At 39.6% G+C, this 12285-nt stretch overlaps 1 protein-coding gene across 1 annotated transcript in view; it reads left to right on the forward strand.

Moving 5' to 3' along the window:
* IQCH (IQ motif containing H) overlaps positions 1-12285 on the forward strand; it is a 126166-nt gene that overhangs the window by 45923 nt on the left and 67958 nt on the right. Inside the window, exon 10 of the mRNA XM_036250778.1 lies at positions 7637-7828. Coding sequence (XP_036106671.1) covers positions 7637-7828 — 192 coding nt within the window. The remainder of the gene's footprint in view (positions 1-7636; positions 7829-12285) is intronic.

A 12285-nucleotide genomic window follows, 5' to 3' on the forward strand; every position in this document is an offset into this window, starting at 1 on the left:
ATACCTCTCACCAAGTGGCCCCAGGCCTGGCACTAGAAGCAGCCAGCCTTAGTTCACAGCTTGGCCTTGCCTGGGCACCTTCAAGCCCAGCACAAGAAGCCACCATGTGTAGATCACTTTGTAGCTTATGCCTGCTGGCCAAAGGTAGAACACAGGCAGTGGCTGGCCTTGGCCCGCACCTCTTGGAAGGCCCCAGAGCCAGCACACCCAGTGGACAGCTTCAGACCACATCAAAGCACCACCACCCAACCACCTCCACAAGTGACACACTCAAGGAGTGGACTCAGTGGGTACTAGAACCCTGCTGAAGTAAGTCCTGCTCTATGGGTGTGCCATAGCAATCAAGACTCAATTACAGCCCTGGCCAATTTGGCTTAACGGTTAGAGCATTGGCTCAAGGACCAAAGGGTCATGGGCTTGATTCCCAATCAAGGGCATGTACCTGGGTTGCAGATTCCATCCCTGGCCCTGGTCAGAGTCTTGCAGGAGGCAACCAATCAATGTGTCTCTCTCACATTGATGTTTCTCTCTCTCATTCTCCCTCCCTCCCTTCTACTCTATCTAAAAATATCACTGGAAAAATATCCTCAGGTGAAGATTAACAACAATAACAACAAAAAAACCTCAATTACAACTGAAGGGTGTATAGTTCACACAGGGGGTACACCTCGAATGCCCATCTGGGGTGATCAGGAAAGCTGTGCCACCGGACCCTGCAGGATAACTACTACAACAGGCCACCCTACCGAGACTAGGAGATGTAGCAGCTCTACCTAATACATAGACACAAACATAAGAAGGCAGCCAAAATGAGGAGAAACATGTCCCAAAGAAAAGAACAGAACAGAACTCCAGGTAAAAACCTAAACGAAATGAAGATAAGCAATCTAACAGATGCAGAATTAAAAAACACTGGTTATAAGATGCTCAAGGAACTTAGTGAGGACCTCAAGAACAGAAAAAAGGACCAGTCAGAAATGAAGGATGCACTTACTCAAATAAAGAATAATTTACAGGGAATAAATAGTAGAGGAGGTGAAACTAAGAGGCAAATTATTGATTTGGAATATAAGGAAGCGAAAAACACCCAATCAGAAAAAGAAAAAAGAATCCAAAAAAACGAGGATAGTGTAAGGAGCCCCTGAGACAAGTTCAAGCACACTGACATTCACATAATAGGGGTGCCAGAAATGAGGAGAGAGAGAGCAAGAAATTAAAAACCTATTTGAAAAAACAATGACAGAAAACTTCCCTAACTTGGTGAAGGAAACAGACATACAAGTCCAGGAAGCACAGAGAGTCCCAAACAAAATGAACCCAAAGAGGCCCAAACCAAGATAGATCATAATTAAAATGCAAAAGGTTAATGACAAAGAATCTTAAAAGCACCAAGAGAAAAGCAGTTAGTTACCTACAAGAGAGCTCCCATAAGACTGTCAGCTAATTTCTCAAAAGAAACTTTTCAGGCCAGAAGAGAATGGCAAGAAATATTTAAAGTGATGAAAAGCAAGGACCTACAACCAAGATTACTCTATCCTGCAGAGCTATCATTTAGACTCAATAGACATATAAAGAGCTTCCCAGACAAGAAAAAGCTAAAGGAGTTCATCACTACCAAACCAGTATTAGATGAATTGTTGAAGGGTCTGGAAGAAGAAGAAGGAGGAGGAGGAAGAGGAGGAGGAGGAGGAGGAGGAGGAGAAATGAACAATAAAATGGCAATAGATACATATCTATCAACAATAGAATCTCCAAAAAAAAAAGAGCAAACAGAACAGAAACAGACTCATAGATACAGAGAACTTTTTATTGGTTGCCAGATGGGAGCGGGCTGGGAGGATGGGTGTAAAAGATGAAGGAATTAAGAAGTACAAATTGGTTGTTAGACTGAGGAACCTCAAAGGGAAGAGAGGAAGAGAGGTAGAAAGAGATAAACCAAAGAACTTCTGTGCATATATGCATAACCAATGGACACAGACACTAGTGTGGGAAAGGCAGAAGGGGGACAGGAGTGGGGTGGAGATGATCAATGGGGGAACAAAGGGGAGACATCTGTAATACTTTCAACAACAAAGATTTTTTTTTAAATTTCCTCAAACCCAACCTCTTTCATAATAATAGTAGTAGCTAACATTCATTAAGTGTGTATTATATCCAAGGCACTGTGCTAAGTGCTTTACATGAATTATCTCATTTAACCTTCACAGCATCTCTATGAGATGAATACTAGTATTGTACTCATTTTACAGGTGAAGAAACTGAGGCCCAAGGAGAATGAGTAATTTGCCTTTTTAGCTCTTTCCAACAGCATGTGACCTCTGCCTCCCTTCTCCATACCTCCAAAGCCTCCTGTAGCTGTTTGGCTTTTCTCTGCTTCATATTAGTTATGCATTAACGGTACTCATTTGTGTCCCCACTCCTGTTTTTTTTTTTGTTGTTTTTTTTAATCCTCACCTGAGGATATCTTTCTATTTATCTCCAGATAGAGTGGAAGGGAGGAAAAGAGGGAGAGAGGGGGAAAGAGGAAGAGAGAGAGAAACATCAATGTGAGAGAGACACTTCAACTGGCTGCCTGCCACATGACCCCGACCAGGACCAGGGACAAACCGCAACTGAGGTACGTGCCTTTGACCAGAATCAAACCTCTGACTCATTGGTCTGTGGGCTGATGCTCTAACCACTGAGCAAAACCGGCCAGGGCTGTGTCCCCACTCCTCAAATGCAGAAACATGATTGTATTCGTTTTGGTGTGTGATGACCATCTGGCTCTGTCCTCAGCCCCTATTAGACATGCTAGAATTATTTATTTAATTGACATAGTCACATGTACTGCTGAGCTGGGTCTAAATAATCAAAAATAAAATAAAATACTTTTCCATTAGAAAAAGAGCTTGAGTCTTGTTGAAGTTTTCAAATGTTTTTCATCCATGAATCTTCTCCAAAGTTATTGGCCAAGAACCATGATAATCATTATAAATGTACATATTCTCTGAAACAGACTTTGTGGCAGAACTTTAGAAAAAGTGTATCAAGCCAAGTGCCTTTTCTCCTACCAAATCACTTAAAGAGTTGCCAGATTAGGAGTCCTGTACAGTGAAGAATACTACGTGGCGTTTTTCATCATTTTTGGTATTGATTTTCTCAACGCCGTAGTGTTAAACCATGCCAGAAGTGTTGCAGAGATGAATCACTATTATCCAAAGGCCGCCAGCCTCTTTTCCTTCTGACAGAAGGATAATTCCACGTGGATCAAATAAATACAGATGTGTAGTAATTAGTTCTATTCCCAGTGAGCCTATTTCCAACACACTAAAGATGTGAGCGATTATAGAGCCTCACCCCAACAGCTTTTATCAATTTAAACTGCTAAACAACAGGATAGGTCATAACCCAGCCTGCTATTAATAATGCATTTATTGTGTGCAACATTATAAATTAGGTGTATGGACTAGAAAAAGAACACCTTTTAACAAAAATAATATGCTCTTCCCCCAGAAGCATCATATGTGCCTGGCCACTCACCTGAAGTATAGTCCCAAGGCACTCAAAAGAATCAAATATCTCACGCAAGGAAAAGTGGCCTACATTGTCGGCGGGCTCCTCCACAGAGACGATTTGGCCGTGGCGGATATGTTAGACCTACCCATCCTGGGCCCAGAGCCTGAACTAGCTCATCTTTATAGCACTAAATGTGGAAATAAAGAGGTCTTTGCCAGCGCCAATGTGCCAGTCCCTCCTGGAATAGGTGACATCTATAATTACCGGCAGGTATGTAGGGTGGACAAGAGAGACTCTGTTCAAATATGTCACATCCTCTTGACCTTGCGGGAACTTTGGGTCTTCTGGAGCCAGTATGGGAAATACTTGAGTTGATTTGTTGGGATCTGCTTTAGGCCTTCACATTTAATAAAAGTATTGTTCTTGCAGAAGTTATTGAAATTCCCAAAATATTTCCTCATTTGGATTAAGACATTGAAGACCCTGTTAATGTACCAATCTGAGACAATATTTATTGTCTCAACATGAATTGCTTAGTTTATCATCACATTAGCTAGCCAGTCATTGAGCAGGACGCTGAGAGACTGAAAGACCGTTCTGGTAAAAGGAGCAGGTTCCGAAAGCTCCCGGGAGTGAGCCTTTCTGCCAAGTCAGGTTGCAGAGGGCCGATAGCGGACATCCTGCGCTGGTACAAAAATCCTTTGGCCCCTCTGGAAGGAGCCATAAAGGGAGGAGGGGGGAAATCCCCAAAAGGGGAGATGAGATGGCTCCAGGAATAAAACTGCTTCTGGGTTTTGTTTTGGGCTAGGTCTATAGCTATGCACTCGTTTAGCCGATAGTTAGGGTCTGAACTATTTGGAGAACAAAAATATTAGCCACTAGAAATATCTCTGAGTTAACTCTGGCAGGTGTTCTCCCATTTAACTGCTACCTTTTGTCACAGTAAAGGAAATAAAAAGACAAATGGCTGCTAACATTTCCTAACCTTCATTTCAGGACATCTCTTGACCAGTACTCTGAGCCAATCACAACAGGTCCCGGGCACCCACTTCTTGGGAAACAAAAGAACCGTGCACCACAAGGCACTTTGTGAGGGACAGTATTTAGGCTACCCCCTTCTTCTCTCAGTTACCTGATCATGATGCTGTGTACCTCATACCTGCTCAACTCCCAAATCAAGCCTTTCAACAAATCATACTTTTCAGAGACTACTTTGAAGATACCATTAGCTCGTTATAGTGCCCCAAAATGTTTCTGTCTTGCTAGAATCTCCTTGGGCAATATATGGGTTCCTAAAGGATGTTGCTCTTAAAGGTGGCAGGGTGTGAAAAAGACCCCGGTCATTTTAATAGGAGCAGAAAAGAGGTTCCCCCTGAACTGGTGTGTCCCTTGTCATTAGCCTCCACTAGAATATGAAGGCGACAAAGCACTTCACTCTGACTCCCAGTAGAATACGTGGCTGATAGACTTAATACAAGTGAAATGCATTTCAAACTGATACCATTTCACACATGTACACGACATTAAATACTTTTCCAAACTTTAAAATGTATGTGCAGTATTTCTACTGAGTCTCGCTTTCATCTTCACTGATGAGCTCAGGCACTCTTTGCCACGAAATATTCTAGAACTTTAAAAGTTGATTGTGGTTAAAGATGCAGGCACATCCAATGCAGCAAACCTTCCTCTAATGCTGGTGTTCAGAAGTAGGATTTAAAACCTCCTTGTAGACACTTAAGAGTTGAGGGATGTCTTTTCACCTGTGGCCTTGCAAATCGCATCACAATAAACAGTTGTAACTGAGGTCTTCTCTACTTGTTTGGAACACATACGCTGAGGTCATCAAGAACTGAAGTACTCCACTGGGACTTTTCCAGATCGTGACTACCCCACCTAATCTATCTGAGCGCGTCCACGTTTTGAATCTGCAGATGGCGATGGATCAATAGCCCCGACTCTTGCCGATGCGCATCATAAACTCAAAGCTGGTGAAGGAAAGCTGTGATCATTTTAATTTAGGTTAATAAATATTCCTGACTATCAGTTGGATTTTGGCAGTAGCCATTTTCCCACTTCTGCTCTATACCAGTGTAAAACAAATGGCAATTTAAAACGATATTACGTCTCTGAACAGTTACACCCAACAGAAAATGATAAATGTTTGGTAATAGCATGAAGTCATTTGGTTTATGATTAAGTAATTTATTTATTTTTTTAAGTCTAGCATGAGCACCATGAGCATTTCCTGTTTTGAGCCATAAAGAAACCATGTAAGTTCTCTTTCTGGCATGTGCTCCATATGAAATATTGACAGCTTTGGTTAAATAAGCAAAAATGGCAATGCTATTTTAAAGCACTGTTCAATTCTCACTTAAAGAGAGCACATAATTCTTTCCCGTGGTGCAGTCTTTACAATACTATTGATCCTTTTCATTACTGTAGGGGATCCATCAACAGATGCCCATTTATAGGGTTCTCAGGAGCAACAAATAATAGGATTTGGAAGAAACAGATAATAATTTGTTAGTAGTTGAATCTCTGAATCTACAATATATCCAAATATATAATAAAAATGCTATGCCAGAACACCTTTCCTTATATTAGCAAAATAATTTTATAAAATATTAACACATCAAAGACCATTTCTACTTCTGCAAAGTATGATCATAATACAGCAAAATATGATGAGGTATAGAATTCACCTTCTCAACACAACACTGGAGAAAGAAGAGATGTAACTTTGGAAGGCACATTAAAAAACTTTTGTAGGAGGTGCTCACAGTCATATGGCATGTAGACCATAGTACTTGTCATTTAAACACCCAAATTATCCACAGACACTACTTGATAATTAGGGAGCGAAGACAATTCTATTGTCACCATAGCCAAGAACAGCAGTAGGTAGGCTCAGCAGAGTGAATATTTAGTATTGCTTTGTTTCTTTCTGGGAAGTGTAGACTGGAAAGTCTGATGAGAAGACCAGGGGAAAAAATCATTTTGTGAGTTAATGAGTTATTTTCCAAGGCTCTACTAGAACAGTATGACTTACAATGAAATAATTTTGCTTTAGACTTTTGTCTGATCCAGACTTATCTCAAATGGCTTGTTGACGGTAAGGACAGTTGCTTCTCCTGTTCTCTTCTGACTTCCTTCTCCACCCCAGCGTTCTCCTCCACCTCTGCAGGCTGAGCTAGGCAGCACAGGAGAGAAAATGAGTGTAGTGTTAGAGTCCAAGCAACACGGGCGGAGTCTGCTCTGCTGCTCAGTTCTCTGTGATCGTGGGCAAGTTATTCAAATTTGCTGAGTTTCAGTTATTTATATATGAAATAAAACTAAAAATGGTGCCTACCTCATAGGTGTTGTGAGTATTAAATGAGAAAACTCATGGAAAGAGCTTAGTCAAATCCTGGCTCCTACTGAGAGTTCAGCAATGTTAGATATTATTGTCATTATCATCATCATGATATTAGAGCTTGAACTTTTATTCCTTAAACTTCCATGGGATTGAGCCCAGTTCTTGAGGGAATACTATTTTAAATAAAATGTAGGTGTGTATTACAGGAAAGTTGCTTCCATGAATGTTTTGTCTCCTTTCTCTGTCGTGTTCATATAATACTTATAATGTGCTTGGCCAGTTGACCAGGCAAACAAATGAAATGCATCTCATGTACATTAATGAGGAAAAGTTAAAATTTTTATAGGTTATAAAATTTAAAAGCTCAACAAAGCACCAAATTGTTAAAGTTTTCAAGACTACAGAGATTTTTAAAAATCATTTGAAGAATCAGTAAGTAAAACATAATTCTCTGTAAAAGAAAGAAAACAATACCAAGATTCAATTACAGATATTCAAGAATTCTTTATTTTTCCTTGAAAAGCAGGAAAATGATCATTTCAGAGTGTCTCATAAATAAGATTATACTTTTAAACATGCCTTTTGTCCCCTTGGTTAGTGGTTTCTTCACATCACATATATATCACTTAAAACGTCTCCCCCTCTGTCTTGATAACTAGAGGATAACCGAATGAACAGACCATTCTAAATAAGGACACATGAGAAGTACAACTGAGTTAATGCAATAAAAAGGAATCCAGAAAACTAGCCGCATTAAATGTTCCTGTGTCTTCGTCCCCACAGATGATAGAACAGCTGAGTCAGCTGGTCACAGATCACCTGCACATCCAACGCTGGCTCTTTAAAATGGACTATGAGTTTGGAGGAAATGGGACTGCATTCTGTGACATTCTTCCCCACCTCGATTGCCACAAGTGGGTCCTAAAGGAGAAGAGCAAATACAGCCGTGAAGACTGGAGCAAGAAATGGGCACAGGTGAGTCATCAGTGGAGACGAAAATCCAGTGTCTGTGTATTGTTAGGAGATGAAGCAAAGGCTCAGGGAGGAGATGAAAGCACTTTCTTCAAGGCTCAGTAGTGTCACCTGCCAGCAGTGAGACCTTAGGCCAATCACTTTGCCTTTCTGGGGCAATGGGTTTGATTTGATTATTTTAAATGTCCCTTTATCGGGCCCTAAAAGTCTTTTCATTCATGTCTTCAAATTGATTATAATCATTAGGAAGTAATTTTTTAATTATATTCAGCTAACATTACAAGTCTCATCATTTGCTCTAAGTGGGTCTTGTTCATACGCTCGCAACAATTGACATGAACAATGTGGCCACATTTTATTATGAGAGAGAAATTCCATTAGTAAATGGTTGTCACCTGGAAGCTAATGTATAATAACATTCCATCAGCAGTCCTATGTTTCTGAAGACAATTCAAGGAAATTTATGTAACTGCTGGTCCCAGTGACACATTGAGAAAGTAATCCATCCTAGCCAGGAAATCTCCAAGCTAAAGCTGAACAATAGGTAAGAAGTCTTAGAATATGCGTGGACGTGTCTAGAATTTTCCATGTATGCTGGTGGCAGGATGGATTGTACAACTTCTTAGTTTGCTTCAAACTTGCTTAATAATTAAAGTAATTTTATATGACTTAATATATAAATTAAACCCACCATTCTAAAAGCTGCCTTCCTTTGCATCCAGAGGTCTAGACTAGCCTGGCTTCTCTTAATCCCAAATCTCTGTCTTGGCTGACCTACTCGTGACAGCTTAACTGATGAGGAAAATTCAGACGCCAATTCCCCGCACAGACTCCTTCCCTACTGACATGCTCAACAGTGGACTGTGCAGCAATTTGCATCTCTTTGGAGCATCCCACCACAGAAGTATATGAATCAAGTCACAAGTGATAGGAAGGGAGGGGCACGCAGGGGAGAACCGCATTATTCTTGAGAAAGTGAGACAACGAATAAATCCAGAGAGCAGTCAGAAGAGGGAGTTCCCTCTGACAAATGTTACTGTTCTCCCCACGATCTATTCTGGGCTTTTGCAGTACCTGTCATGGCCAGCTTTTTACATATTATTTAAAGGATACCAAAGTGAATTACTCTTCTAGAAAAAAATAAAATAAAACAAGGAAAATGTATTTAATTTTGAGGCTCATAGAGGTTCTTTTGTGTTCTCTTTGAACTGGATTTTATTTCATCTTGTATACAGTTTTCTTTTTAAAGCAGAACTGTTGAGCATCCATGATGAAAATATGACTTTTTCATTTAAAAGACTTGAAATGTTGGTGTGCTGGTCTCAATATTTCAAACCGATGCTTTAAAAAAAAATTCTCCTGAAACTAAACTGTGATAAATTTAAAATGTTTGACTTTAAGTTTAAAAAAATATTTAAAATTGTGACATTGGCTGAATTGCACTTAGAAGCCTGACTATACATTAATTTAAATTCAATTATTTTCAACTATACCATTTTAATTTGTCATCAAATACACTCGGCAGTGTTGTTAATGCTATTAAATGTGAAACTCCTGAATAATTAATATTCTACCTAAATAATGTTTTAACTTAATAAGAAAAAAATAATTATTCAGAAATCTTTTTATTCTTTGAAACCCGTGTTAGCCATGTTTATTTTGGTTAGAAGTCACAAATAAAAATAAAAAATAAACCATCTCTGAAGAGCTGTCTGGGGAGGGGGGACCATTGACATTCTTTTGCCTTCAAAGTGAAATTATAGCCAGAGTGGAAGTGAACTGCAATCTCTGTTGAGTGTAGCTATTGAGAATTTAGGATTAGAATTATCCTTTGTTCCAGAAGACCATCATAATGGTGCACATTTCGACATCAAAGCATTACTTTATGAGCACAGGCATGTTTTAATGTCCTATTACAGTTTGTAGACCTGTTTCTTTTGATAATGAAGATGTTGTGTCATCAAGCCTAGCCCGGCACATACAAAACGTATGCCGGCAGGTTATTAAACATTTCAGCTTCTTGATGAAAGACTATCCTGCAGGCTAAGAGTCCAGAGAAAGACTCCGTTCTGGGAGAATTATTAGAGATGAGATTATGACTGTAAGCACTAAATTATGTTAATACTTACAAATAGCATCATTTGCATAGCAGTTTATGACACGATACCATGCTTTTTCTCATTGGTATGTTGTAGGCAACAGATTAAAAACAGGGCTGTTTATGAGACTTGGAACTGTTTTTGAGATTCTCTTGCGTCTTTTGCAGATACTGGTTTTAGATGGAGGCATGATTCAGTGTAGACTCAAGGATCCAATTCACAGATCGTCTTTTCTTCTATCTAATTTAGACCCAGTTGTTTAACTGGTTGCAGTTGAGACTTGAAACAGTCATGGTGTCAACAAATGCTGAAAAGCTGTAGTAACATTTAAAAAATCAATATAGACATGTAGGTGATTTTAGGAAAAGCAGAATGTTACATAATGGCCACAGTGAAAACAGGGCACAAAGCTCATTTTTTCCCTGGTGGCTTAGTACAAACCTGACTCTCTTCATCCCACCAGGTTACAAAACCTAATTCTCCAAAAGGTTCCAGTAAACTCACTCACCTAAGTACTCAATGCTTGTTAATGTTTAATGGATCCACACACTTGCTTATACTCCCAACTCCCCACCCGCCAGTCTGACATACTTTTCATTTTGTAGGATTAAATGCTTGAGTCAAGGAAGGGACATTTGTAGGGGAGAGCCTTTTTGGACACACTCACCAAAGACAGTGTAGGGAGACCAGGTAGATATTTGCTGTGGTACTAGTCCTTCTTGTGACATTTTCTTTTTATAAAGGGTAAATCTTTCCTCCCTCCTTCCTGGGAGATTAGTTTGGTGGCAGTGATGGTACTGGTGACACCGCTTTGAGAGAGATCTTTGTAGAGTGGTTTCTCTGTATAAAGAGCTAAGCCAGTTTGCTCTTGGGTTTCTCTGTGCAGACCATCTTTGGGGCTCTGTTTCCCTGGATGGTATAAGATGTAGAGGTCTTGGCGTCACAATTTTGCCGCTTACAAGAAAAAGGAGAAAAAGGAAATTGAACTGGCTCTAAGCTACTATGTAATATTGCTATTTTAGCCCTTGGCAAGAGCAGTTTTATTTTTACTTGTACTTTGGTGTACTTTGTTAGGCATTTTTAATTACTTTGGGAATCACCAAAGGGAGTGTATGTGTGTGTGAGTGTGTGTGTGTGTGTGTGTGTATTCATATATATTCATATATATACACTAACTCACAGCATCCAAGCCTAGAAAAAGTAGAATGATACCACAGTGGTTTTGCTTCCTTGTAGAACTAAGTCAGCAAACTAAATACACTGTTACAAAAGAGAACCATCAATCAATCAATGCCTTGGAACTCTCTATGGCTCCATTGTGTAGGCCTCCATCCATTCAGATGGCCATGTAACTGGATCATAGGAGCCACTAGTGGATGGCTGAGCTCGGTACCTTGTATGAAATTTTGAAGGTATTTATTAGGTAATCCTGAAGAACCATGACCCTGCAATCACACACTTTTGTGGAAAAGTTCTAAGGCAGCAGTTCTCAACCTGTGGGTCGTGACCCCTTTGGGAGTTGAACGACCCTTTCACAGGGGTCGCCTAAGACCATCGGAAAATACATATTTCCGATGGCGATTCATAACAGTAGCAAAATTACAGTGATGCAGTAGCAACAAAAATAACTTAATGGTTGGGGGGTCACCACAACATGAGGGACTGTATTAAAGGATCACAGCATTAGGAAGGTTGAGAACCACTGTTCTAAGGTAATATAACAAGATTAAAGGTATATTTAACCAAATAAGTACATAATCACTTTTCCCCAAGCATAGTTGTTTTTGTGTTTGTGTATTAATTTCCAAATGTGCTGTATTTACTTCTTATAACTGCAGTAATAGTGTATGTGCTAGTGAATCATCAGATCTTCAACATTCTCCACGTTTACATATGGTCGTCACAATTCATGGCTGTATAATAGCCCCTCATATTGACTTACTCCAGCGTGTTAAACCATTCAACTGAGTTGGAAATTTAGGTTATTTCCAGCTTACTTTTTTTGGGGTGGTGGTGGTAGGAAGGAAGGAAGAAGGAGTTGTTTTTTTGTATAATTGAACACTTTTTGATGAATTATTTTCCTAGGAGAAAGACCTAGGAGTAGAATGCTTTACAGCTCTTCTTGCCTATTGCCACTCGACTTTCTAAGAAGGCAGAACCAGCTGCCAAAGCGACTAGCATAGAAGAAGCATTCTTGTTTTGCCACCTCCTTACGAGCATTGGATATTATAAACAGTTTCACTTTTATTTTAGATGTCAAAATGCAGCTTATAATTGCTATTAGATTACAAGCAAGAGATCCCTTTTTATGTCCTTATTTATCATTTGTATTTTATACCAAAAATACAACATCTTGGTATT

This window comes from Molossus molossus, unplaced genomic scaffold, assembly GCF_014108415.1.
Source record: "Molossus molossus isolate mMolMol1 unplaced genomic scaffold, mMolMol1.p scaffold_m16_p_1, whole genome shotgun sequence".
NCBI classification, from domain to species: Eukaryota; Metazoa; Chordata; class Mammalia; order Chiroptera; family Molossidae; genus Molossus; species Molossus molossus.